This window comes from Pocillopora verrucosa, chromosome 2 (assembly GCF_036669915.1).
Source record: "Pocillopora verrucosa isolate sample1 chromosome 2, ASM3666991v2, whole genome shotgun sequence".
NCBI classification, from domain to species: Eukaryota; Metazoa; Cnidaria; class Anthozoa; order Scleractinia; family Pocilloporidae; genus Pocillopora; species Pocillopora verrucosa.
This window is the reverse complement of record NC_089313.1, coordinates 10,024,268-10,051,987: the sequence shown is the minus strand read 5'-3', so window position 1 is coordinate 10,051,987 and position 27,720 is coordinate 10,024,268. Positions and strand designations below refer to the sequence as shown.

The window sequence follows — 27,720 nt, the reverse complement described above, 5'->3', positions numbered from 1 at the left end:
TGTACCACAACTGGTCGCAACAGGTACATATGTATTCTGGGCCACATTTGATGTTTTCGTGAAACAAATTTATTAAAGAAATACCACTGCTTTCATTCTTCCCTGTTTGTACAACTGATCATTATTAGTTGATACGTGTGATGACTTCTGAGCATTTTCAAATTGATTTTCATTGGCTTGTAAAGCCATATTTAAATAATTTGATAGTTTGAATTTAGTAGTTCTCCTGACCTTAGAATTTCTGTTTACTTGCTCACTGTGTTCTGGGTTATCTGCTTTCCGTTTCCTAAAACTCTGTTTATCACCTTCTTTTCCATGTTCTGGATTTTTTGCCTTCTGTTTCCTAAAACTCTGTTTATCAACTTCTTTTCTATGTTCTGGATTTTTGCTTTCCGTTTCCTAAAACTCTGTGTATCTGCTTCTTTTATATGTTCTGGATTTTTTGCTTTCCGTTTCCTAAAACTCTGTTATCAACTTCTTTTCTATGTTCTGGATTCTTTTCTTTACGTTTTCTAAAGGAATTTCTGTCAATTTCTCTGACCCGTTCTGAATTCTCAACTTTTTGTCTTCTTGATGACTTTTTCACAATTTCCTTTATGTGATCTGGGTTCTCTGCTTTCCGTTTCCTTTTAGACCTTTTGTCAATTTCTCTTACGCTTTCTGGGTTGGTCATTTTCCTTTTTGTGACAGTTTGGTTCTTTTTCTCCCTAATTGTTTCAGTATTGTTGTACCTTTGCACAGAATGTTGATTCTCTCTTTTTCTAAAATCTGCATTAGCTCTTCTCTTTCTCATGTATTCTTTCATGTAACTTCGATCAGCTCTGCGCTTTTCATGTTTATCAATTTTTTTTTCAACTATACTTTGATCACACGTTTTATTGTTCGGAACCCGACATTTTCTCTTTTCTTATGTGTGCAATGTAAATGTTTGTGTATTCCCCTGTCACATTCACTGCTTGAACAACAGTAACAGGAGCAAAAGTTTCAAATGATTCGGCAATATGAATTGACAGATATAGACAATTGGCCACTGCTTGAATTATAATTGCATCAGCCCATGTTCCCTGACATGACATAATGCTCAAATAGTCTTGCCAAGAATGATCAGTGTTACTCTCTATGAATTGTTAAGGATTCTGCAGTAAATACTGAACACCAAGGCTATGTATATAAGAAGGTAACCAGTCAACTCGCCGACGCCAACTCGCCGACGCCAACTCGCCGACGTATAAAATCGAGTAGAGACGCCGGCGAGTTGGTCCTCAATCCAATACAACTTTTTAGAGGTTAAAAATACAGAAAAGTAAACGATATTCAGTAAAAAAAAACATTGGTGAACATCAAACAGAAGCTTAAACATCGGTGAACATTAGTGAACATCACCAATGACTCTAACAGCTTTAAACGCGAACGAGTTATTGTGTGACAACAACACTGTAGACTCATCATGACAATCGGTCAGATTTTTTAACGAAAACTTGGCTTTCTAGACAAGATCTTTAGTAAAAAGCAATTATTTTTATTTGCAACAAAGTTTATAAGGATCTCAAGGCGAAAAAAGCGAAGTTGACATCGCCAATGAACAAAATTGGCTGTAGACGCGAATGAGTTGTGTGACAACAACAGATTTTTTAAAGAAAACTTGGCTTTCTAGACAAGATCTTTAGTAATAAGCAATTTTTTTTCTCCCAGAAAAGTTTATAAGGATCTCAAGGCGAATAAAGCAAGATAAACTGCGCCAATTACTATAGCAGCTTCAGAGGCAAACGAGTTATTGTGTGACAACAACACCGTAAAGACTCATCATGTCAATCGGTCTTATTTAAGTCAAGACGCTTGGTAAAAAGTCAACGCACAAATATATTTTTTGGTCTTACTACTGGTGTTAAATGCAATCGAAAGTGACGGTTTTCTGTGGAGAGCCTCGAGGCGATTAAAGACCTTGTTTCCTGGCGCACAGCTGTTTTCAAACGAGGCGCTCATTTTTTAGAACCAACATGTTTACCTAACACGAGGATCCTTCTTTGCAAAGGCGCCGAATTCGTGTAACTAAGTTGATAATACAAGATACACTGATCAAAGCAATGATTTCTAGTTTTTGCAAGAGCATGTATTTGAGTTATTTTCGTTTTCAATCAAATGCGTGGAGAGATGAGGGTGTGTTAAATTTTTTCACTCACAAGTCTCACAACGAAGAAGGTGCGAGGTTTTTTATTTACTTTTGAAAAAAAAAAAGCAGGTCTTGCTTAAAAGTAAGTCTCTCCCATTAAAAACTGTCAGAGTTTTACAGAGGATTCTAACAATCTTTGTTAAAAGTAAGGAGCTATCAACAGCTTCTCCAAATTTTCGGAGAGAGCAGGCGCTGGCGCACAGCTGTTTTCCAGTTTTCAATCAAACGCGCGGCAAGACGAGGGTGGGATATTTTTACTCACAAGTCTCACAATGGAGAAGTTACGAATTTTTTTTTTTGTTTTATATTCTCTTTCGGAGAAAAAAAAAACAGGTACAGATAACTTTCGTAGCGCGAAATTTGATTGCCCAGTAATTTGGAAGATGAATCTGACAGCGTCAGTGACGTGTTGAATATACACGTAACCTGTTGAGCAAAAAAAAAAAGAAACAAGCAGAACATGACTATGCGAAAAAAATCTCAGCTCCTGCTAAAAAATTGAGGGAGGAGATTATTCAGTTTTTCGTGCTTACGAAGCGCATTTTTCTAAATTTTCTTTTGTTGTTGTAAATATCATCCAATCAAATTTAACCAATGGAAAGTTTTGATCCGGTACAATGATATAAAAGGCAGTGTATGTTTTGAGGACTCCATTAAACTGCGTTAGCAAGTCTATGATTACGAGAAATCCAATAAGGGCAACTTTTTATGCTTTCATGTTCGCAGTCGCACAACAGATAGGTACACGTTTTGGCTGAGAGAGAACTTTTTTGACGGTAATACAAATTTAGATCTGACTAACCGTTCACTGAAATAACCACAATTACGCTCAAACAGCAAAAATTTTAGTTTGGATGAACTCGGAATGCTTTTTTTAAGGTATGATTTAGCTGCATTTCGAAAAACTTTTGTTTTCTGAACAGTTTGATGACTCTCCTATATTGAATTCTGGAGGGTTCTCTTTCACGTTTCCTTCTACAGTGCAACCTCCGTGTACATGTACAAACGTCAACCGTGGTCCTTGACATTCTGCTTTTCATAATTCCATGACTTAGTGAATCACGATATTCAACTGAATTATCAGTTGGTATTCTCAGCAGAGTTTCCCGGTCGTTAAATTTGGTTTTATCTTTAGCATGCTGGTCAGTTCCCGCTGTGTTGCACTCACATGTCTGGTTGGTAGATCTGGAGATTTGTTCAAATTTGGCATTTACCTGCTCATATTTGGCTTTTATTTGCTCGTACTTGGCTTTGATTTGCTTGTACTTTGCTTTGATTTGTTTGTACTTTGCTTTGATTTGTTTGTATTTGGCTTTCTCGCTTTCCATAGTTATGGCGTAACCCCAGCGAGCGGGGACATCAACGTACTGAAAACACGCCTGGTACTTGTCATCGCCTTCAGAGTAACCCTGGCTAGATGACGGTTTTACTGATTTTGCTGTCCCTGGATACACCGGGGACTGATTACAAACATCTTCACTCACGAAGGCGCCCACTGCGTAGTAGCCAGGTCCATAATTTATAAAATGGCGAACGCAAACATTCTACCCAACCTGTCAGGTGACTTTATGAGCACTTCCCGAGGACAGCCGAAGTACTGGCGATCTATTAATTCCAATTTTTTTTTTAGAAAAAAATAAACCATGATCGAGGATATCCATGAAAAACTTTTTATCGTTTAACCTACAAACTGTAAGTGCTTACCTGGACAATGGCACGAAGGCTTTTCCTCACAACAATGAACGACTCCAGTCCAGAAACATTCACTAAGCCATTCGTGGGCTCAAACTTTATGAATTACTTTCCAACATCGATACAGCTCCAGGAATAGCAAACACAGTCTTCACCAACTCACTTAACGAGCAGTTGGCCGCGAGCGACACTTCAATATCGGATTCTCGGCGAGCAGCTCGAATCGATTATTTAGAGCCCGCGGGGAAAGTAACCGAAATGTCAGCGTTTTACATGCAACACTTTTTAATACGTAAAGTATTCTCCCCTAATTTGGCCATGCCGGTAATGCCGCCGTCATAGAATCTTTTCCTTATACGAAAATGTAGATGGATCAAATCCTTAGCATAACAGTTTTTTTCGTTTTGTTTAACTTCCTTTCTTCGTTTTCCTTTTCGGACATAATTATCATTTTCCTGCACATATACATTGAAAAATAGAAGCATTGACGCCATAAATGAAATATACGCTGCGAGGGACAAAAGTGTATTCGGAGATTAGGCAAACTTTAATTCACGGATGAAAAACGTACAGTTTAAAACTCTTTTAAGATTATCATTGGCTTCTTATTCACCCCACCACTATTCTTAGCAACAAAAGTCGCCATTTCGTTTGTTTGATACTCAACTATCAGATGAACTCAAAAGCCTAAAATCGAAAAAACGGTTACCGGAATCAACCAATCGAGCGCCATTTCCCACATCGAATCTACAACTCGCTCTTGCGCATGCGCGCAATTCACGAGTTAAAAAACGAAGGAAAATACTAGTATTACGGGCTGGGGGGATATCTGACGTGAAAAATCAGATTCGTTCCCACAGTATTAGTAACCCAAGGGTCGCTCAATATCAATGTCAGAGGAACACACAAGCAAACCAATAAAAAGTGGTGTGTACAGAGATGAAGACGATGAAGATAATGATGATAATGATGATGAACCCTTGAAGGAGTCGGGTGGCGTTCAAGCCCATCGGGATGTTCCCTTTTATGCATAACATCAAAAGGTGAGATCCAATTGAGTGGATGCTCCCATCGTCAACCACAAAAGCAAATAAATCTACATACTTGAGATGAGCTGCCCGAGGATCAATAGCTGAGAGAAGAAAGATAAATAGAAGGCTATCAAATATTGAAACAACAGCTTCCAGGCTATGAGGTGTAACAGCCATAAGATTTGTCCGCGGGGGCCTGGTCGCAGAAATTAGACGTCATGATGCACAATATTGTATGGAACAAGGGCACAGAAGTACTGTGAAAGATACAGAAGGCAGTGTTCCTGGAAACACTCATTACTCGGACTTTCAAAGTTGCAACATGAAGAGTAAATAACTAGAGACAGGACTGAAGGCACAATCTAGCTTTTAAAATTTTCCTAGATACATACATAATTATTACATGGATATTATCATGTTCGCTGTTTTTATTGTTGCTTTGTTTCTTACTAATTATTATTTGAAGTATATATATATATATATATATATATATATATGTTCACCAGCCGGGAGGTCCGTGTCGGAAAAACTGTGCCGAGGTCTTAAGTACCGCACTCAAGACAGAGGGCACAGTTTTTTCCAATACGGACCGACCCAGGATGGTGAAAACCTTTTCATTTTTTCAATAAACTTAACGAAATTCCTTCCAAAAGAACCCAATGACTTACAGCTGTAATTAAGGCAAGACCCTCCATAAACTAAACAGTTTTGGGCGAATAATGGTAGTTAAAATGGAGGTAATGCAAATTTAAGAGAGATGCTTCACCGAAACATTTTCATTTGCGTAATGATAAAGACGATTTAAAAGGCTTCCAACAAAATTTGAAACATAATTTTTACAGGTATCTGTTACAATCTGAGACCTGTCAGTTAGAGAGCGCGTACGAAAAAAAAAAGCGCAAGTACACTTTTGAGGAAACAACTGGACTAGTTTGGCAAGGACTGTCACTACAAGTTTTTCTTCAAAGGTGCACCGCGCCATTAGGATCAATAAAGATTCGCAGGCTAACCCTCACAGCAAACACGAACGTCGAGAGTTAAAAAAATGCGAGGATGGATAACTTCTGACGTAGAAAAGACAGAAAATTTCATAAGAACGTTTCGGTCAGAAACCTCCTCTAGTTACTGATAACTGAAGAAGGTCTCTGACCGAAACTTTTTTATTAAATTTTCTATCCTTTTTTTTTTTGACACTCTCACTCTCTCACTCTCTCACTCTCACTCACTCTCACTCACTCTCACTCACTCTCACTCACTCTCACTCACTCTCACTCACTCTCACTCACTCTCACTCACTCTCACTCACTCTCACTCACTCTCACTCACTCTCACTCACTCTCACTCACTCTCACTCACTCTCACTCACTCTCACTCACTCACTCACTCTCACTCACTCTCACTCACTCTCACTCACTCTCACTCACTCTCACTCACTCACTCTCACTCACTCTCACTCACTCACTCTCACTCACTCTCACTCACTCTCACTCACTCTCACTCACTCTCACTCACTCTCACTCACTCTCACTCACACTCACTCTCACTCACTCTCACTCACCCTCACTCACCCACACTCACCCACACTCACCCTCACTCACCCTCACTCACCCTCACTCACCCTCACTCACCCTCACTCACTCTCACTCACTCTCACTCACTCTCACTCACCCTCACTCACTCTCACTCACTCTCACTCACTCTCACTCACTCTCACTCACTCTCACTCACTCTCACTCACTCTCACTCACTCTCACTCACTCTCACTCACTCTCACTCACTCTCACTCACTCTCACTCACTCTCACTCACTCTCACTCACTCTCACTCACTCTCACTCACTCTCACTCACTCTCACTCACTCTCACTCACTCTCACTCACTCTCACTCACTCTCACTCACTCTCACTCACTCTCACTCACTCTCACTCACTCACTCTCACTCACTCTCACTCACTCTCACTCACTCTCACTCACTCACTCACTCTCACTCACTCACTCACTCTCACTCACTCACTCTCACTCTCACTCACTCACTCTCACTCACTCTCACTCACTCTCACTCACTCTCACTCACTCTCACTCACTCTCACTCACTCTCACTCACTCTCACTCACTCACTCTCACTCACTCTCACTCACTCTCACTCACTCACTCACTCTCACTCACTCTCACTCACTCTCACTCACTCTCACTCTCACTCACTCTCACTCACTCTCACTCACTCTCACTCACTCTCACTCACTCTCACTCACTCTCACTCACTCTCACTCACTCTCACTCACTCACTCTCACTCTCACTCACTCTCACTCACTCTCACTCACTCTCACTCACTCTCACTCACTCTCACTCACTCTCACTCACTCTCACTCACTCTCACTCACTCTCACTCACTCTCACTCACTCTCACTCACTCTCACTCACTCTCTCTCTCTCTCTCTCTCTATATATATATATATATATATATATATATTTATTTATTTATTATTTATAAACATGTATATATAAAATGGTATGTAACTGCAGACAGTACTGTTTCGGCCTTCTGGGCCTCATCAGTGCAGTGCTGATGCTAGGATGGAAATAAGGCCATATAGCCACCCCAAGTGATCTCACACATGTGGGATCATCTAAGCCATGCATAATGCTAGCAGCAATGACTCATCCTAGTAGAGTGCTCAATTTGGACATGAAAGCAAAGCTTTGGACATGTATATATTTATGTATACATATCAACTCCAATGGCTCACGGATTATGGCAGGTTTAGCTTTTGGCATAAAAAATGTAATGCGCTATAAAAGAATTTAAAGTCGGCCAGATGCAAAAGCGTTGAGGAGTAGTAGAAGAAGCCCCTTCTACCACACCCTCCCCCAACGTTTTTAAGGAAACTGGAAACATCTCGGCACTTTCGAGTAAAATACCCTAGAAGAAAGGGCACAAATAATAATAAAAGTAATAATAATGATAATAATATCAATAATTTATATTAATAATTATATCAATCCTAGGCAAACTAGCAGATGTAGCAATCATCAAATACACAAAGAACACCCAACGAATGACCAGGTGTGGTAGTGTTTACATACCACAACACGATGACTTGTGAATTCATTGACAAAAAACCGTCAGACAGAAACATCATTTAAGTCCACCGAAAACGGTCCAAATACAACGACCTGGAGGGGCCTTTGTTGTATGATGTACTTGAGAAGGGAAGGACCTAAAACAGACCTGGGCGGATCTCTTCTAGAGACCAAAGACGGAAAAACTATCGTAAATATTACCACGCTGTCTGTATCCATCTAGAAAGGTCCTTATCTTGCAAATACTATACAACGAGATACCGAGAAGAAGAAGGTCGTGTCGTTGGCTGTCGAAAGCCCCACCGAGATCTAACAATACAACACCTACTAAACCCTTCCCATCAAATTTTATTTTCAATGTTTCAAATTGCCGATCAGATCTGTATCACTTCCATGACGCTTATGTAAGGCAATTTGATGGCTTACAAGCAGTCTCCCTCAAACTATTTGCATAACTTGTGGTAGAGACAATTACCAAAAACTGCGTCAAGGATGGGTAACACTAAAAGGGGTCGATAATTTCTTTTATCTAGGTGTTCGTGACCTTGGAAGACAGGTGTTACCTGGCCATAGGCACCTTACCCATGCAAATGCAAAAATTGATGAGCTCAGTTAACGGTGTCCCTTTGCGACGCAAGCCACTAACAGTGAGTAGAAAAAAAGCGAACACAGACTTGGGAGAGACACCTCTTAATAATCAACCTGATTACAACATATCATCGCGTCCTCCTCAACTGTAAAAACAACGACCGCATCCTCTGAAAGAAACTCGGTCTTCTTCGCAGAAATATAGCGAGAATCAACATGAAAGAAGTCATTAAAAGAACTTCATCCGCTGCCATTTTTTTAAATTTGCGCGCTTTGGTAAATATACAATTTAATTTAGCCGCTCAAATTCCGGGTGAAATTGCACGGTGAAAACAGATGCCATATTTAACTAGAAAATGTCGGTCTGGAAAGAATAATTTAACTCGCTTAAAAACACTGTATTTCCGGTCTTTTGCGAATGACAACACGACCAAAAGGAAAAACACCAGGAAGAATCTTTGGAGAGCTGGAGTATCTGAAATTGACCAGACCTCAGATTTGTTGTACATTGTTCAGAGCTCAGCATCACGTTTCAAGTAAATCATTAGTTCAAGATTATTTCAGAACGATACGTTACAGCGATGATTTCTGATAATTTCTAAATTGACCATGAACATAAACATGCATATTCAGTTGGTCCCAAACGAGAACCAAATTTGGAAATGACCATTGCAGAAGCTGTTATCAAGCCGTGACTGAAGAAACGAGGAATTTCAAAAAAGTGATTGCACGAACATACCTTGTAGCACTTTTATTATGCGGTATTTAAAATTTGAGGGTATTGTGGATGGTACTTGATCCGCAAAAATAAGTTCCAGCAGAAAGAAAACATCAGCAAAATTTAAACCCGCAAAAATTAATCACTGTGTGATTAATAAATGGCTTTTAATCCACTCGTCTTCACATATCTCATACATCGAAGTAAAAGGAATATTTTAATTTGAGCTAACAAAATAATTTTTCGGTCTCTGAGGCACAAGAACCATCAACCCAAGGGGACACCATATTTCAAGGCCCCTAGGATGCCACACTTTTCATTAACAAAACGTTTTTCTGCATTTGCTGATAAAAATCGACCAGCCAGTGCAGAATGCCCGTGTCAGCTGCAACGTCACTGCGTATTTCATTGCATTTATCTTCTTGTCTTGCCAGCGTACCATCCTTGAAACGTTTCTCCCATAAAAAAATAATATAAATAGTGATGAAAAATATAGTTGACTCGTTTTGACGCGTTTTGATGTTTCTTGATGACATCATTTATGTGATGGCTAACATTTCGAAAAGGGAAGCCGCTTCAGGTTCTCTAGGTTGACTGTTACAGGCAAGGTGACGAACAAATTCTAAAGATATTAGATTTCCTTTCTTTTTGGTGTCGTGCTGCTTGAATTGAAAAGAAAACCGCAAAAATTTGTTCCCACAAACCTCAGGAAAACGCCACTCCCCTGAAAAAGTCCCGCAAAAATTTCATTCTACACGGTAATATTGTGATCACAATCGGAAGCTATGAATTTACTGCAAATCTCAGCACTGGCAGACGGCGACGTAAGAGAGTTGATAACTTGGTTGCAAGGGCGTGGATTGCTGCCAAATCTGCTTCGTTGTGGAAATTGCAACCTGGATATGGTTATTTCTGCTCGAAACCAAGATCACGTCGACGGATATCAGTGGTAAGTGTTATAGTTAAAGTATTTCTGATATAGAAGATTATCAGTTGTCAATTGAAATATTAAAAAAAACCGAAAACAGACCTCAACCGAAAGATACCAACTCGGTGGTTAGGAAAGCGAAATGCAACTCGGGTTAAGATGTTTTATTTTCAGGTCTGAATTATGAGTTGGTAATGCAGCGATCGTGAACTGCGAGCTTAGACGTGTTTCCAGCTTTGTTGTCACATCTCCTCACTTTTCGGCGCTTAGCGATCGAAACGTTACTTTATTCTTGGGATAATGTTCCCGCGGATGACAAATTCGATGAATTATGTAAAAAAACCGAAAACAGACCTCAACCGAAAGATACCAACTCGGTGGTTAGGAAAGCGAAATGCAACTCGGGTTAAGATGTTTATTTTCAGGTCTGAATTATGAGTTGGTAATGCAGCGATCGTGAACTGCGAGCTTAGACGTGTTTCCAGCTTTGGTTGTCACATCTCCTCACTTTTCGGCGCTTAGCGATCGAAACGTTACTTTATTCTTGGGATAATGTTCCCGCGGATGACAAATTCGATGAATTATGTAAACTTCAGCGGCAAGCTGGCGGACCTAATGCCGGAACACCGGGCACCAAAAATGCCACTAAAGAATTCAGTATACTCACTGAACAACGTCTTCTAGACAAAACTATTAATAATAACAATGATAAGAATAATAATAATAGTTATGGTGATGATGATAACAGAAAAAGATATATAGATATAAAAGCCTTTTTTTATACAGTAGATATGAACCAGATTACCAGATGCTTTCTTACTAATATGCAATTTTCCGATACTTATTATCGTTCTAGGCGCTGTAGAGGATGCAAAAAGAAGAGAAGTTTTAAGGAGTAATTCCATATTTGCAGATTTCCCAAGGTTACCAATAAGAAAAATCTTAGTCTTTCTGTACCTGTGGTCAAAGGTGAGAGGCAAGCCATGGCAGCATGTATGCTGGAGATCAATCCCAGTGAATTATCGAAAATGTCTCAATTGCTAAGAGACGTGGTTACCTGGGACATTCAGCAGCGTCCTATCACTCCATTTGGAGCGACTTTCGTGGCAAAAGTGGACGAAAGTAAATTCAACCACAAAGCAAAGGTGATAACGATATGTAAAAACGTCTCAATGAAATAGAAATTATCAATGGTTTTATCTATGTACAGGGAAACTGAGGACGAAGAGCAAGAACAGACAACTGGGTGTTTGGAGTAGTATCAACACGCTATTCTACAGCGCGAGGGTATTTCGAGGTTGTGGAGCGTAGAGATAGAGCTAGTTTGATACCCATCCTGCAGAGGGTTTTGCTGCCCGGTACAGAAGTCCACAGTGATGACTGGGGGGCTCATTTCAACATAACAGCCCATGCAGCAACTGTCCAAACTCACCGAGTTGTAGTACATGCCGCTAATTTTGTTGACCCCGTTACCTGTGTGCATACGCAAGAGGAGGAATCGGCTTGGTCAAGGTTGAAGTACAAGGTTAAAATGAGGAAAGGTGTCAGTAACTATAATTTGCAATCTTTCCTCAACAAGCATATGTGGCGAGACTGGAGAGGGGAGGCTGACGCTTTTAATAATATTATTGAAGTTCTTATGCGATATTTTACGAGCAACCCAGTTTAAGGAGGATATACATCGTTACGTTTATTTTTGCACCGGATTTTTAACTATTATGAACTATTTTTTAAAGAAAAACAACAGCTTTAAACTGGCTTAAGTCGTGAAAAAGGTAATAGTACAATTTTTCAATCTCCTTGTCTAATGCGCAGATGACACTTAGCTAAAACACAGATCATGCGCGGTATTTAATATTGCGACAATCTGCATGCGCTTTTAACTTTCGGCATGAACTGATTTTGAAGATAATTTAGCCGCAACGCGATGATGTAGTAACGAGTCGTTTCATAAATTAAAGGTCTTTGAAGAATACCTCTTGTACTTTTCTCTCTATTTCCCAAGTAATCGCTCGGAACATTCATCATCAAATACTGTTGGCTGCATTCTTCGTTTTCTACGCTCTATTTTCTACTTCTCTTTGTGTTATCAAAAGATACTACGATAAGAAAATCAAGTGAAATATTGATTGAAATTTCGTACAATCATGTTCTGTACGCAGACATCATCGGTCGACGATTTAATCGTCAACGTTTGGCTCGCATCGTAAACGATCTGATCAACAATGCTTGAAAAGCAGAAATCGAGCATGTTGTTAGACAACGGGCACGATGTTACGAAAGATCGTTGGCATTGAGCTCACTGCACGTTGAAATCGAATAAAGGAGGACGTTCTTTTTAACGTCCTCGTTATACTCGATCTTGTGTATAACGAGCTCGTTCTTTTAAACGTCCTCGTTATACTCGATTTCTTGTATCGTGCCCAGATGGCAGCATTGATCCGGACTTGTATTTAAGAAAAGGTCAGGTGGGGCTTATGCACAGGATTTCGTCATTCGTGTCATAGTTTATGGCATCTTAGGACATCGTAACGATGTTCTACTTAGTGTGTGGGATAAAAAGTTTGAAATAACTAATGGCAATCTGAATAGATATTTGGTCTGATGGAAGGACTGCAATTGCTACTGATCTCATTATGGCTAATAGTTAAATACTCCATTTAGCCACACTAATTGATGCCAATGATGCACTAAATAAACCATATGTGGACACACCAACAAACAATTTATTGCAAACTGATTGAACAAAACCAATGTGCGCTGATTTTAATGTGTCCAATAAAAAAATCAATTTAGTTACCGCCAACAGATATTAATGATACTGCAAATAAATCATATGTGGATGGTGTTAAACAGGCAGCAACATTGGGTTCGTACCTGTATACTTGTTTAATTATAAAATGGGTTATGATAATAAAAATGAAACCAAATTCTGATAGTCAAGATCAAAATATGCAGTTTCCAATTATTTACATTTCATATTATACAGTGAGAAATTAACGTTTGATGTGGTTGGAACATATGAATTTCATTGAAGATATGGTTGCAAGGTGCCTACAACACATTTCTACTACAAAGCAAATGATACTTCTGGATCCATTAGTAAGCGATACAATGTAATTACACAAAACACACATAGTAAATAGATAGATATTACATTTTTTGGAATATTTGGAACATTTACCGGTCATTCCATATCACTCGGTGTAGATAATGACACTCTCAATGCTCAGCTTTATGCAAAATTGATGATGAGAAAAAATCTGACTAATATAAAAATTTTATATGTGAGCTTCAAAAAGAGACTTCAACTTCAATCATACAGATAACTCACTGGACAAAAACGCAATAAATGAAGTTACATCATCATACAAATACTATCGCAAGCAGCTTCGATTGTTACAAAAAGCCTAGGGGTCCAAGAAACTAACTCTGTTTTGCAATTTGTCATCGTCTTCTTTAATTGTAAGTGGTACTATAGCTGGAAAGGTAACAACGAGTCCCATCCTACTTGGCATTATACTTGGTAGTGGTGTGACATAATTAAAAAACGTACTGAGACATTAAAGATTTCAAGATCGAATTATGTTGATTTGCTTTTACCATCTATATGAACACACTCACTGATTCAAGGTCTTTTTTAAGTGGAGTGTCATTTGATAACGAGAATTATTTGGACCAATTGAAAACTGTAGATAATACTATCATAGATATGTGTTCAATAGTTGATGTTTTCGAGCAACAGTACAAGTAGTTTACTTGTGATGAATTATTTATTGAGTATTTTGTTGTAGTCATTCCTAATTCGTTTCAATGACAATTTAAAGTACTCCAACCAGTTGAGAAAGATTGCGCAGTTTTTGTCTCAGTTGACCTTTGACTGTTAAACGAGTTAAACCATTTCAGCTGGATTGTCCAGATTGTGCAGTTAAACGGATTAAGCTAGTATTGTGTATTTTGCTATCTTTGCAGGTTCAACTATCTTACTAGTTAGTAAGACTATCGAAACTGCTAAAGTCGATAAATTTCACTATCTTTCTCAACTGGTTGAACTAGTTCAAATGGTCAGATTAGCTTCAATTGTTGCAGAGGACAAAATGCATAACCAGCTTGATAGGTTGAACTGTACAAACGTCTCAGTTTAGTTGAACTAGTTAAAGTGATTAAATAATTAAACTAGCGAAAACAGTAAGAATGCACAAATTGCACTATCTAACTCAAATGGTCGATGAAGTTCAAATGCTCAAAGTACGTTAATTGGTTAAACCACAAAAAATGCATAACTTACTTGATAGGATCAACTGTACCAACTGTACGATCAAGCCCTCATTGGATATACTCGTTAAATAGTCAAACTAGCTGAGACAGTTAAACTGCATAAATTGCACAGTCTATTTTAATTGGTTAAAGTTGTTCGAATGGCTGAACTAGGTTCAATGGTTTAACTGGACAAAATGCATTACGGGCTTAAATAGTTGAACTGGTTGAAAAGTCAAACTAGGGAAGACAGCCAAACTGCTTGAAGTAGTGCAATGGTCGAACTGCCTTCAATTCTTGAAGTGCACAAACGGCAAAATGTAGCCAAATTTGTTTAAGAAGTTAAATGATCAAAGTAGCTTAATTAGTTAAACCAAGTAAATAGTCCAACCGGCGAAGACAGTTATATGCACAAATCGGCGTTACTGCACAAACTGCACAATCTAGCTGAAATGGTTTCACTGGTCAAATAGGCAAACTAGGAAAAGCAGTCAAACAAATTGCACAATCTATCTTGATTGGTTAAAAAAATTCGATATTCCATCTGACTTAAACGGGTCAACATGAGAAATTTCAGAACTAGGTGATTTGATTAAACTGGACAAAACCAATTAGTAACCTTAATGGTTTGTCTGGCTAAATGTCAATCGAGCGATTACAGTTTGACCATTTTAAACTACTTCAACCAGTAAAGATGCATTGTGCTATTTGTGAAGTTGAAATGTTTTTGCTAGTACCACTACTTAATCATATGAACCAATCTATCTAGTTTTATTATCTTAACTAGTTAAACCAATTAAACCTGAGCAAAACTGCACAAATTGCAAAATCTATCTTAATTGGTGGAAGTGGTTCACATAGTCAAACTAGCTTAAATGGTTTAACTAAAAAGATGTAACTATGATATGCACTTTGTCCGGTTCAACTGTTTTCAACTGAACAAAGTGCATGACTAGCCTAATCCATTCAACTGCACAATTTGAACAATTTAGCTAAAATACGGTCCAACAGTCGAACGAAGGTCAACTGAGAAAAATTGTACAATCTATCTTTACTGGTTAAAGTTCTTTAAATGGTCAAATTAACGTCAAGCAATAAACGGCACAAACTGCAGAATCTAGCTGAATTGCTTGAAGGAGTTAAAATGCTCAAATTAGTTTGACTGTTAAAACCAATTAAACTAATGAAGCTCTGCAACCCAGTAAGCCTCTTTGACTATTTCACTATCTGAACTAAGGTAAGTTGTCCAGTTAAACCATTTAAGCTAGGCGTGCATTTTGTCTAGTTAAATATTTTCAGCGACTTTGATAATAGTGACGACTTAAACCATTCGATATAGATTGTGCAATATCTGTAGTATCACTGCTTTCGTCAGTTTGATTATTTAACCAGGTGAACCAACTAAGTTTGATTGAAGAGTTTGTCTAGTAGAATCTATTAAGTAGTTTATGCATTTTGGCCTTTTGAAAAATTTTGGGTAGCTTAATCATTCTAGCAATTTTAACCAGTGAAAAGAGATTTGGATGGTTCGACTAACTGCTTAAATAGTAAATAAATAAATAATTGCATTTTGTCCGGTTTCAAACAGTCAAACTATGGAAAACAGTATAGCTGCAAAATTTACACAATAGGTTAGACTGATTCAAATAGTCACTCAAGCTTAAATTGTTCAAGTAGACAAAGTGCATAGTTATGCATTTTCTCCCCTTGAACAATACAAGCTAGTTTGCGCATGTGAACTAGTTCAACCAGTTAGGATAGATTGTGCAATTTGCGTAGGTTAGCTCTTTTTTAAAGTTTTACTACGTGATGAAATAGTTAAACCAGCAAAGATAGCTAAGTACACAGTACTTATTCGAGTGGACAAAATTCAGAGCTAGCTGAAATGGTTAAACTAGACAAAACACATAAGTAGCTTAAACGGCTCAACCGGCTTAATTTCAATTGAACTGTGTGTAGTATACTAGGACAGCGGTTGTTTATGTAAAAGTATACATCCGGGAAAGTGTGAGCGCGGGAAGATTATTAAAGAAACGTGTACTGTGTGTACTGTTGTTGTTCGCCTTCGTGGCTGCCTTTTGTGGCATACTTCTTCATTTTTAGACACTACAAATTGGCGACGAGGATGGCGAATTCAGTAGAAAGGGCGCTTCCACCTCTAGATTTAACAGGGTCTTCCTCTCAGGTCGCGGAACGATGGCGACAGTGGAAACGATCGTATCAGTATTACATCGATGGCAAGGGAATTACGAATCCTTCTCGGAAAACAGCTCAGTTACTTCATTTAGCAGGTATGGAAGTACAAGATATTTACGAAGATATTCCAGATCCTGGACCACTGAATGCTAACGAGGATAATGAGTATGTGGTGTGTCTGCGAAAGTTGGATGCTCATTTCCGAGCCGAGGACAATGTACCGTACGAGCGTCATGTCTTTCGTCAACTTACGCCGACAAAGGGAGAGACCGCCGATAAGTTCATGGTTCGTTTACGTAAACAAGCTCGTCATTGTAATTTTGGTCCAACTTTGGAAGAAAATTTACGGGATCAATTGATTGAAAAGTTGCCTAATGTTGAGCTAAAGAAGAAGCTATTGGAAGTCGTTAATATTACTCTGCAAGCAGCAATGGATAAAGTTCGAAAGTGGAAAGCCTCACACGAGCAGGCAGGTCAAATGGTCATGCCAAGCCAAGAACCTGGAGCAGGTACTCATGCAGTTGAAGAACGTCCTGGGCGTGGAGACAAAGGGAAAAGCGTTTGTTTCAACTGTGGTAAAGAAGGTCATTTTGCCCAAAGTACAAATTGTCCCGCCCGAGGTCGCAAGTGCAGCAAGTGTGGTAAATATGGTCATTATGCCAGCTGTTGCAAAGGGGGAAGGAACTCGAAGCCTGGAAAACAAGGTAACAACCAACAACGGGGAGGCAGACAGCAGCGTCATGGTAAGGGGAGACAGGCAAATCATGTTGAGGGTCATTGTAACGAGTCAGGTGAGGATGACAGTTTTGCTTTTACTATAGAAGAACAGACATGTGCTATGTCAAATTCCTCTGAACCCGTTATCTCAGTGAAGATTGGTGGAATCAGCAGAGATGTGTTGATTGATTCAGGTTCTGCAAGTAACCTCATTAGTAAAGATACACTGCAGGAACTTAAGTATCAGGGGCTCAAGATTGAATTAAAACCTTGTCTGAAGAGATTGTATGCTTATGGGGGTCGAGAGCTTAAAATTGAGGGCCAGTTTCAGACAGAAGTTTCCGTACCCAAAGCAAAGGTTGTGGCACATTTCATTGTTGTTGAATCCGGGCGTTGTTTGCTGGGATATTCGTCCGCCACAGATCTTGGAATCCTTCGTGTGGATCTCTCGGGAACTCTTGGGACAGGAGACTGTAACACTGTTGATGGTACCTTCGTGGGAGGACTCAAAGCAAAATACCCCAGTGTATTCCAGGGAATTGGAAAGCTTAAAGATTATCAGTTGAAGCTACACATTGACCCCAGTGTAACTCCAGTCGTTCAAAAAATGCGACGAGTACCTTTTTCTGTAAAGGACAAAGTAACTGCCAAGGTTAACGAACTCCTTGAAAAGGACATAATTGAGAAAGTCGAGGGGCCTACGGTGTGGGTAAGCCCAGTCGTTGTTGCTCCTAAACCGTCCGGGGACATAAGGTTGTGTCGACATGCGGAGAGCCAACGAGGCCATTATTCGGGAAAGACTGCTCATACCAACCATAGATGAAGTCCTTGAAAGTCTTAATGGGAGTGGTGTTTTCTCGAAGTTAGATTTAAGGTGGGGTTTTCACCAAATTGAGCTGGATCCTGATTCAAGGGATATCACTGCTTTTGCCACCCATGATGGTATATTCCGCTACAAACGTTTGAGTTTCGGTGTAAATGCCGCACCAGAGAAGTACCAGCATATCATCACCCAGTCAATGGCAGGTCTACAAGGGGTGTCAAACATAGCAGATGATCTTATCGTTCATGGTCGAGACACTGAAGAACATGATAAGAACTTACACAGTGTGTTGCAACGTCTTAGTGAGAAGCAGCTGACTTTGAATGCTGAAAAATGCACTTTCCGAATGACTAAAGTGGTATTCATGGGTCTCTTGCTGAGTAAGCATGGCATCGGCCCAACGGAGGAAAAAGTCAGAGCAGTTGCAGAGGCAAGTCAGCCTCAGACACCCTCAGAAGTCCGTAGCTTCTTGGGGCTCGTTGGATTCAGTGCCAGGTTTATACCCGATTTTGCTACCACTGCTGATCCCCTCAGAAAACTTGCAAGAAAAGGGGAACCGTTCGTTTGGGGCAAGGAGCAGGAGCAGTCGTTTCAGAGATTGAAGAGTCAAGTTGCAAGTGCACCAGTCCTAGCTTACTTCGATAAGGACACACCCACCCGTGTTATTGCTGATGCAAGTCCTGTTGGACTTGGCGCCGTGCTGGTGCAAGAAAAGAATGGGGAAAGCCGTGCCATCTGTTATGCTAGTCGTAGTTTGAGTCAAGTGGAGCGTCGTTATAGTCAGACAGAAAAGGAAGCACTAGCCTTAGTCTGGGCTTGTGAACGCTTCCACCTCTACTTGTACGGGCTTCCACAGTTTGATCTGGTGACAGACCATGAAGCACTTAAAGTCATCTATTCCAGGAAGTCTAAACCTTCAGCCAGAATAGAGCGCTGGGTTCTGCGTTTACAACCGTACAACTATCAAGTTTGCTATGTGCCTTCAAGAAAAAACATCGCAGATGCCCTTTCCCGACTGACGAAGATACCGGCGTCAGACAATTCCGCGGAAGATGATGGATATGTACGCGCGATAGCTCTACATGCTGTCCCCGCTGCATTGAGAATCAAAGAGATTGAACAAGTCTCAGCACAAGACTCTGAGTTGCAAGCACTCAGAAATTGTCTCATCGAAGGGAAATGGGACAATGCCCCAAAGCAGTATTTGCCAGTGCGCAATGAGTTGACTTTTATTGGCCATGTAATTCTCCGGGGGACAAGAATTGTTATACCCCAAGCACTTCGCAAGCGAGTCGTTAGTTTGGCACACGAGGGGCACCAAGGAGTCACAAAGACAAAGGAGAGACTTAGAACAAAAGTCTGGTGGCCTTCTATGGATCGTGATGCCGAGAAAAGATGTGCAGAGTGTTACGGGTGCCAGATGGTTACAAAGAACGTTCCACCCCCACCATTGAAGTCAACACCGTTACCCAACAAACCATGGGAAGAAGTAGCTGTGGATCTAATGGGTCCGTTACCTTCTGGAGAACACTTGTTAGTTCTCGTTGATTATTACAGCCGGTGGATAGAAGTTGATGTTATCCGAACAACTTCCAGCAAAACCATCATTCATTGCTTGGATGCCCAATTTGCAAGACATGGGTTGCCTAAAGGTGTGCGTACCGACAATGGCTCAAATCTTGTATCCAAAGAAGTAGAAGATTACCTGAATGAAATGGGGATTGAACACCGTTACACAACACCTCTATGGCCAAGAGCTAATGGCGAGGTAGAGAGGCAAAACAGGTCACTTCTTAAGTCCATGAGAGCAGCCCATGCAGAAGGACAGAATTGGAGAGAGGAGCTAAACAGGTTTCTTTTGGCGTACAGGTCCACGCCACATTCAACCACAGGAAAGAGTCCCGCCGAGTTATTGTTTAGGAGAAAGCTAACAACTAAAATGCCTGAGCTAGTCAACGTTGAAGAGGAGGAGCTAGAAGTGAGCGACCAAGCCGTTCGTGATCGGGACAATCAGAGAAAGCAGTTTAACAAGGACTATGTGGACAAGAAGTTCCATGCCAGAGATCGAAATGTGAAAGAAGGAGACTGTTCTGCTTGAGAAGAAGAAAGAAAATAAGCTGTCACCTTGCTATGAGAAGGAACCATATCAGGTGATATCTCGTTATGGGGACCAGGTGGTGTTGCGATCGCCTCAAGGTGTCCAGTACAAACGCAGCCTTCAGCATATTAAGTCCTTTAATATGCCAGATCCAGAAGAACAGGAAACGCCACAACAGGACGCTAAACCACGGACTGAACCTAAGTCATTTGAGACGCCACCTGTGGCAGAGGATCAAGTACCAATGGCTGAATCACCACCAGAAGATGTACCTTCTACTGTACCTACAGCTGAGCCGCATGTGAGAAGATCCGGCAGAATTACGAGCCGTCCAAAGGCTCTGAGTGACTACGTTCTGTACTAAAACTAGTGACATTGGCATTTTCATATTACTGTTCGTTGTTATTACATGAGTGACATTGAAACGTTGTTTTATAAGCTGAACGGCCAAGGCTATGTTTATGTTTAGCGTGATTTTTGTCTTGAACATTTGGAATCGAATTGAACTTTTACGGTATCTAAACAAAGTGGAAGTTTGTTATGTTTCTGTCTTTCGAGGTCAACCATCTGAGCGAAGAAAGAGAGGGAATGTAGTATACTAGGACAGCGGTTGTTTATGTAAAAGTATACATCCGGGAAAGTGTGAGCGCGGGAAGATTATTAAAGAAACGTGTACTGTGTGTACTGTTGTTGTTCGCCTTCGTGGCTGCCTTTTGTGGCATACTTCTTCATTTTTAGACACTACACTGTGCAAATTGTACAATCTATATTGTTGGTGGAAGTAGTTCACATGGTCAAACTATCTTTAACTGGAGAAAATGCATAAATAGCTCGATAGCATCAACTGTACAAACTGTACAATCTAGCTTCAATGGTTCAACTGTCAAGTAGCTATGATGGTCAAACTTAGCTTTGAGTTAAGGTTTTATCAGACAAAAAGCATAACCAGCTTAAACAGCTTTAGTGGCTAAATAGTCAAACTAGCATGGAGACAGTTAAACTGAAAAAAATTGCAAACGGCAGAAACAGTCAAATGACACAAAATGCAGAAAGTAACTGAGTTGGTTCAATCGGCTCACATAGACAAAATTCACCAACAAGCTAAATTGGTTCAAATGGTTTAAGTGACCAAATAGGTAAAAACAGTGAAAGGAAAAAAAACTGGACTAACTAGCTGAATTGATTTGTTTGCTACTGAATTACGCTCTTTTTAGCTGTGAAAACATGTATAAGGTTTTTGTCTATTCTTGCCAAATTACGCTTTTCTCAGCGTTATCGCACAAAAAAGGTTTTTCCCTGGTTTGCTCTGAATCAAGCAGTTTTTAGCTCTATCTCAACAAGAGCTTGGAGCCTCATCTCGTGGAACACAGCGTCTTTGCCTTTTTGTAGCCAAAGTTTCGTGATTCTAGCTATATCTATCTCACTCACTTTATCTCACTCGCGTTTTGAGTGAGATAAAGTTGAAGTTAGCTTGATTAGCTGCAAACGGGCAGATAAGCTTTTCCCAGTGTAAAAAAGCTCAAAACAGCGTAGTTTAGCCACAAAAAAGCAAAACCGTTGTTAACATTGAGATAAATGTAAAAACAGCGTAATTGGCTGGCAAGATACCACAACCTCTTTTCAGTGCACTAAGCTAAAACAGCGTAGCTCAAGAGCAAAGAAGCAAAAATACACGTTTTCAGTTCTATAAAGCTAAAAACCGCTTGATTTAGCTGCGAAAAAGGAAAAACCGTTGTTTGGCTAACATTAGGGTGATTAGCTGAAAACAGGCAGAAAACTTTTTTTGGCTGTGATAAAGCTAAAAAGAACTCAATTCAGCGGCAAACAAGTGGAAAAATGTTTTTGGTGAGATAAATGTGAAAAAGACGTAATTTAGTCGCATGGGAGCTTAAGACTCAGTCTTTAGTAGGATCGAACTGTAAACAGCCAGAAGGGAAGATCGCGTGACGCATGCAGGGAACCGCGGGGAACACACGATCGTGACACCCACGCGTGTGTGTTACGTGGATGGTTTCGACCCTGTAACCCAGAACGTGTACGAATTTCTCGGCTGTGTATGGCATGGCTGTCCTTACTGCCATCTTAACCACACATTAGTTCCTAAAGGGCAGCTAGACCATTCCATGGAAGAACTGTATGACGTGACCTGTGCCAAAACCACTTTGTTACACTCGATGGGTTTCACCGAGGTGAAAATGTGGGAAACACGACCTGCGATTGATACAGTTTGATACAGTTTCTTCACACCTTTGAAATTGTAGAACCCCTAGATCTGCGTCATACATTTTACGGTGGAAGGACCGGCACTACATGTTTGTATCACAAGACCAATGAAGCCCAAGGAGAAAAAGTACATTACATCGATGTCACTTCTGAACATCCGTGGGTGAACAAATACAGAACTTATCTCGTGGGACATCCACAGATTTTAACAAGTCCTCAGACTACTGATCTATCAGATTATTATGGCATCACCAGAGTGGATATCGTACCACCAGAAGAATTGTTCAATCCTGTCTTATCCTATCGAAGTGGAGGAAAATTGACTTTTCGATTATGCTGTACCTGTGTGGAACAACAACAACAAGCAAAACCGATGCGTGACCGCTGATGGACCTGTAATCACACCCATCAAGAACGCCTCATCCACAGTAAGTGGTGTACACCTGAAATCAGTAGAACCATGTAAAAAGGGTACCGAATTGTGAAAATTCATGAAATCTGGCATTTTCCCAAAGAGCAGCGTGTCGAAGGATTGTTTGCCGGGTATATGGATACATGGCTGAAAATGAAACAAGAATCAAGCAGGCGGCCATCTCATGTAAGCACCCAAGAAGAATTGCAGAATTACATTAACCACTATGAAGTGCATGGAGGTGTCCAAATGGAACCAGGAAAAATTGTGAAGAATGCAGCCAAACATTCATTAGCCAAACTCATGTTGAACTCATTCTGGGGTAAATTTGGAGAATGGCTCAATAAACATGCGGTGGAATCAGTCACAGCGCCTCACGAATTGTTTGAATATTTAAATAATTCATTGGTGGTCATTCATGCGATTCGCATCTTTTCAGAAGATGTCTTAGAAGTGGTGTTTAGCTACGTGGACAAAGACGCTTCGAAAGGTAAGTAAACCAATATTTTCATCGCCGCCTTTACGACCACTCAAGCCCACTTGAAATTACACTGTTATTTAGATCCCTTACGAGATCAAGTCCTCTACTATGACACAGATTCTGTCATCTTCTCATGTAAACTCGGCCAAACCACGATCGCATTAGGCGATTATCGTGGTGATATGACCAGTGAATTGAACGAGGATGATTACATAACTAAGTTTGTATCGGGCAGTGCCAAAAATTACGGATATCTCACCAAACAAGGCAAGTCTTGCTGTAAAGTACGTCGATTTACTCTGAATTATCGTGGAAGTTGGTACCTGAATTACGAAGTTATGAGACAAAATGTCTTGAAGGAAATCACAGATCCTTTGGATGAAGAGTGAAGAACCGTACCCGTGCCTTGCGTTTGAGTAAATTTTCCACAATTTCTTCTGTCATGGCACTTTCTTCAGACTCTACATCTGCCAAATCGGCCGTGAGTACACTTGGAATATCTCTTAATCGTTTCATCAATTGTCTACGTTCTTGGAACATTTCTCTAGTCTGTGCATCCGGCACCTTTGGATTGTTTACAATAATATGCTCTTTGGCAGCAACACGACCTGCTTTGTTTAGTAAGGCACTGTCCGTAATTTGTCCTTTGTAATATTGAATGAGTTGTTGAAATTCTTCGGGCTTCACCATGAGGTATTCTTCAGCCATCTACGACGTCGCATGGTTCTTGAAAATTTTTTTCCAATGATGCTTGGTACGCCTTTCTCCAGTACTCGATTTTGTGTTTACTCTCACACAGCTGGCTTTGGCAAATAATAAATCCTATTTAAACTAGATACATACCTGGACGACATAATATACTGGTGTATAATGATTTTTTTCAGTTTACCTCTCCTTCTTCTCCTTCAGTATACCTCTCCTTCTTGTCCGTGTGTACTGAAAGTTATACTTTCGTAACACAAAGTGCAAGGTTAGTTGTACAAGTAATTTAACATACCTAGAAAGAAGCTCTGAACTGGACATATTTGGTATGATATAATCTTTTATACCCAAAGAAGTTATTTATGACAATGTATTTGGCAAATTGCATTGTATGACGTTGAATATAAGGTGGTATAATGAGGCAGTATACACTAAGCATATGGAACGATATACTGATATATAACACTTTAGATGGTTAAGGATATACTTGCATACTTGTCCTTATCCTTGCGTGTAATTAAAATTATACTTGACCATACACAACGTGAAAGGATTGTTGTACAAGTAATTTCACAAATTTAGAAAGAAGCTCTCACCAAGATATATTTGGTATGATATAAGATCTTAAAACCCATATACATTACTTTGGGCAGTATATATTTCAAACTGGCCATAATCTCCACCATTGACTGTTTTTCTTCTGTGTATGTGTTGGTTACACATTCTAGTAACTCATGCAAATTATGGCTGTCTGGTCACTTGGTTCATTCTGTCCACTTCATTCATTTCAGCCATTTGGATTATCTTTGTTGGTTAGGTCATTGGTTTATTTAGATCATCTAGGTACTTTGTATCGGCTGGGCTATTTGTGCTATCCATGCTGGTTGGAATATTTGAGCCAAAGAGGTCATTTGTTTCTTCAAATAGGTCATTTGGACTACTGGATGCTAATTTACATCACTTGACTCCCTTTTACCTGTTTGATCATTTGTGCCAAATGGCTCCATTATGTTGATTGGATCATTTGCTCCAGTTTATCTCTTAAGCAGATGTATCATTTACGTTTGCCAGAGTTTGAGGTATTTTAGAAGTGGCTATAATGGAACTATTTGATAATATCCACAATTGTATGGCTATTGATAGTTAGGTATTTTAATGATTTCCTCATTTATCGGATCACATGTACCAGAAGACAAAAATGAGTAAATACCGTGCAATAACCAAAAAAATGTATTGTCCTTAATACCTTGACATGCGTCTAACAATAAGCAACCAATGACAATAAGTTAATACAAATTGTTGGGCTATGACCAAAGCATACAGTATGATAAGGTAGTTTTAGGACGAGAAAGTCAAATGTATTCATAATTCTTTCATTAAACAACCTCAATGGACCCCTTAAATTTAAGGACCTGTAGTCTGAAAATGTGCAATTAGACATTGGACGATAGAAGGGGTATCCTACACTCGCTGACTTGTCAGACCTACAAAGTAAAAACTTAAGATTTCAACCCTTTGAGCCCAATAGTCTACACATACTGATAATGGGCTAATATTTTGAAGAGAAGGTCGAAGCTAATCACTCATTGGGCTTAAATTATACTGAAATAGTCAATCATCGAGGAGCAAGGTCTTATCCTAGATGTATGTGCAAAGTTTAAGACCAGGGTATCAAATGAAAAGTTCCCAAAAATAGAAAGGAATATCTTTAAACATGCAATTTAACATCAAGTGGAACAGCTACAACGACTTTCTCGTTACCATTTGGAGTTTTAAGAAACACAAATGCTTTCAATCCTTGACACTGGCATGAATGCTCCGACACATTCAACTTTGAATGATGGCAAATATACTTGAATTGGCAAACCACAATAAAACCCTGAGTGTGGGTGGACTTTATGCCAATGAACACAAGCCAACAGGTATGGAAAGTCTATAGTTTCACCACTTAGGGATCAAATGATAACAGTATGCTGAAAGAAATACTGTATGATTCCTGTGTATAAAGAAGGAAACATTTTATTCTACATTCTAAATAAGATTGTTCTTACTCGTTACACTCCAAAAAAAGTTCATAGAAAATGATTACTAAAAGCCCTCACCACCATTACTTGGCACTGCATTTTTGCATCCTATCATGCCATTTTTTTTCCAGCTATGCAAGTTTCAATTGCCTTTATCACATATCAACAAAAAGCTAATATATAGACTGAATCCCAATAAGGCAGAGCCCAGAAGCCTTTGCAGACTTTTTCCGCGCCATTTCGAAACAAACTACCCACTCTTATAATGCAACACAGAAGGCTACTTGATAATTGATAAGATGCAAGTTGATATTTTGCAACTGGGCAACAAGTAATGGTCAGCAAACGAGGGTACCATGCTCAGCAAACAGGCTTTCCTTTGCATTTGCTTTGGTAAAATAAGACTTTTCTATTTCTGCTTGTGTGGGTGCTGGCACTTCTGGTTGTGTGGTGGGACTTTCGGTAAAGACTTCCAAATAGTTCTCTGGAACCTGAAGTCCCTCATTACGATTCTCTATCATTTCATATAACTAATAATAAGAAGCATATCTGTTGTATCCGTGAATACTACTTTCATATTGAAAATGGTTTCGGAAGGGATCCACTTAGGCAGGCCTTTGTGTAATGGATGCAAAAACGTTTCATCAAATTTGTTTATCAACAGTACAGCTATATCCATCTCTTAAATCTGCAAAGGGCATATACATGACTGACAGTGTATGGCACACAGCATCTACTTCTCTTTGTTCACTTTTAAAAAGTTAGGCATAGTTTGATGCTACTCTGGTTTGCAGATTTAATGATTTAATGATTTAACAATTCATAGACCCAATGTTTCGACACTCCTGTCTAGTGCCTTCATCAGGGGTGATCTAAACGCTGCAACAAGAGGTCCTTTTATATGATCACTAATTAGCGGCCTTTTTTCTGACGAGGTGTAAATAGGCGTCAGGAAGCAAACCGCCATCGTCAAGATTTAAAGGAGCGTGGGCAGAGTTAATATGCCAAGCCTCCAAACAAAGGTGCTGGTGGTAACGCCGATTAGTGGTGATAATTTTAGAATTATCCCACCCAATTGTATGGTTGGTTAGTCATGTATGCTCCGATAAAGCTGAATTTTCCTTTTTGCGAAGAAAAACCGCTTTTTGGTGCTCTTTTAACCGTGTACCAAACTGACGTTTGGTCTGCCCTATGTATTCGTTGTCACAGTAATTGCAAAGAATAGAATAAATGGCGTCGGTTTGTCGTTCTTTCGTGACAGGATCCTTAGGTTTGGCGAAAATATGCCCCAAAGTCTGAAAAGGTTTTTGAGCAACTTTCACGTTGTGGCTATTCAAAATTCTCTTGATGGGTTCCGTAAATATGCCCCAAAGTCTGAAAAGGTTTTTGAGCAACTTTCATGTTGTGGCTATTCAAAATTCTCTTGATGGGTTCCGTAACACCCTGTATGTAAGGAATAACAGCAAAACCAGTCGCTTGGTTCCCTTTCATCAAAAGCGTTACTATTTGTAACTGGTTTTTGGCAGTTACGGAGAAAAGTTTTTGTATAGCCATTTGCCTTCAGGACATTGGGAACATAT

General features: G+C 39.7%; 1 protein-coding gene, 1 long non-coding RNA gene and 1 pseudogene across 2 annotated transcripts in view; 2 read left to right on the top strand and 1 right to left on the bottom strand.

Moving 5' to 3' along the window:
* Positions 1–3,666, bottom strand: part of LOC136279138 (uncharacterized) — an 18,638-nt gene extending 14,972 nt beyond the window's left edge. The window contains exon 1 of the long non-coding RNA XR_010716745.1: positions 3,385–3,666. This is a non-coding gene — a long non-coding RNA (uncharacterized lncRNA). The remainder of the gene's footprint in view (positions 1–3,384) is intronic.
* A 7,524-nt stretch (positions 3,667–11,190) lies between these two features.
* On the top strand, positions 11,191–11,876 carry LOC131786047 (uncharacterized; annotated as a pseudogene).
* A 4,624-nt stretch (positions 11,877–16,500) lies between these two features.
* Positions 16,501–18,200, top strand: LOC131786048 (uncharacterized). Its single transcript, XM_059103020.2, has one exon. It carries the CDS (start codon positions 16,590–16,592, stop codon positions 18,198–18,200), a length of 1,611 nt encoding a protein of 536 aa, XP_058959003.1. The 5' UTR covers positions 16,501–16,589.
* The last annotated feature ends 9,520 nt before the right edge of the window (positions 18,201–27,720 follow it).

Excerpts from the sequence above, each read along its gene's own strand:
- LOC131786048 (XM_059103020.2), top strand. The coding sequence starts at position 16,590 with ATGGCGAATTCAGTAGAAAGGGCGCTTCCACCTCTAGATTTAACAGGG.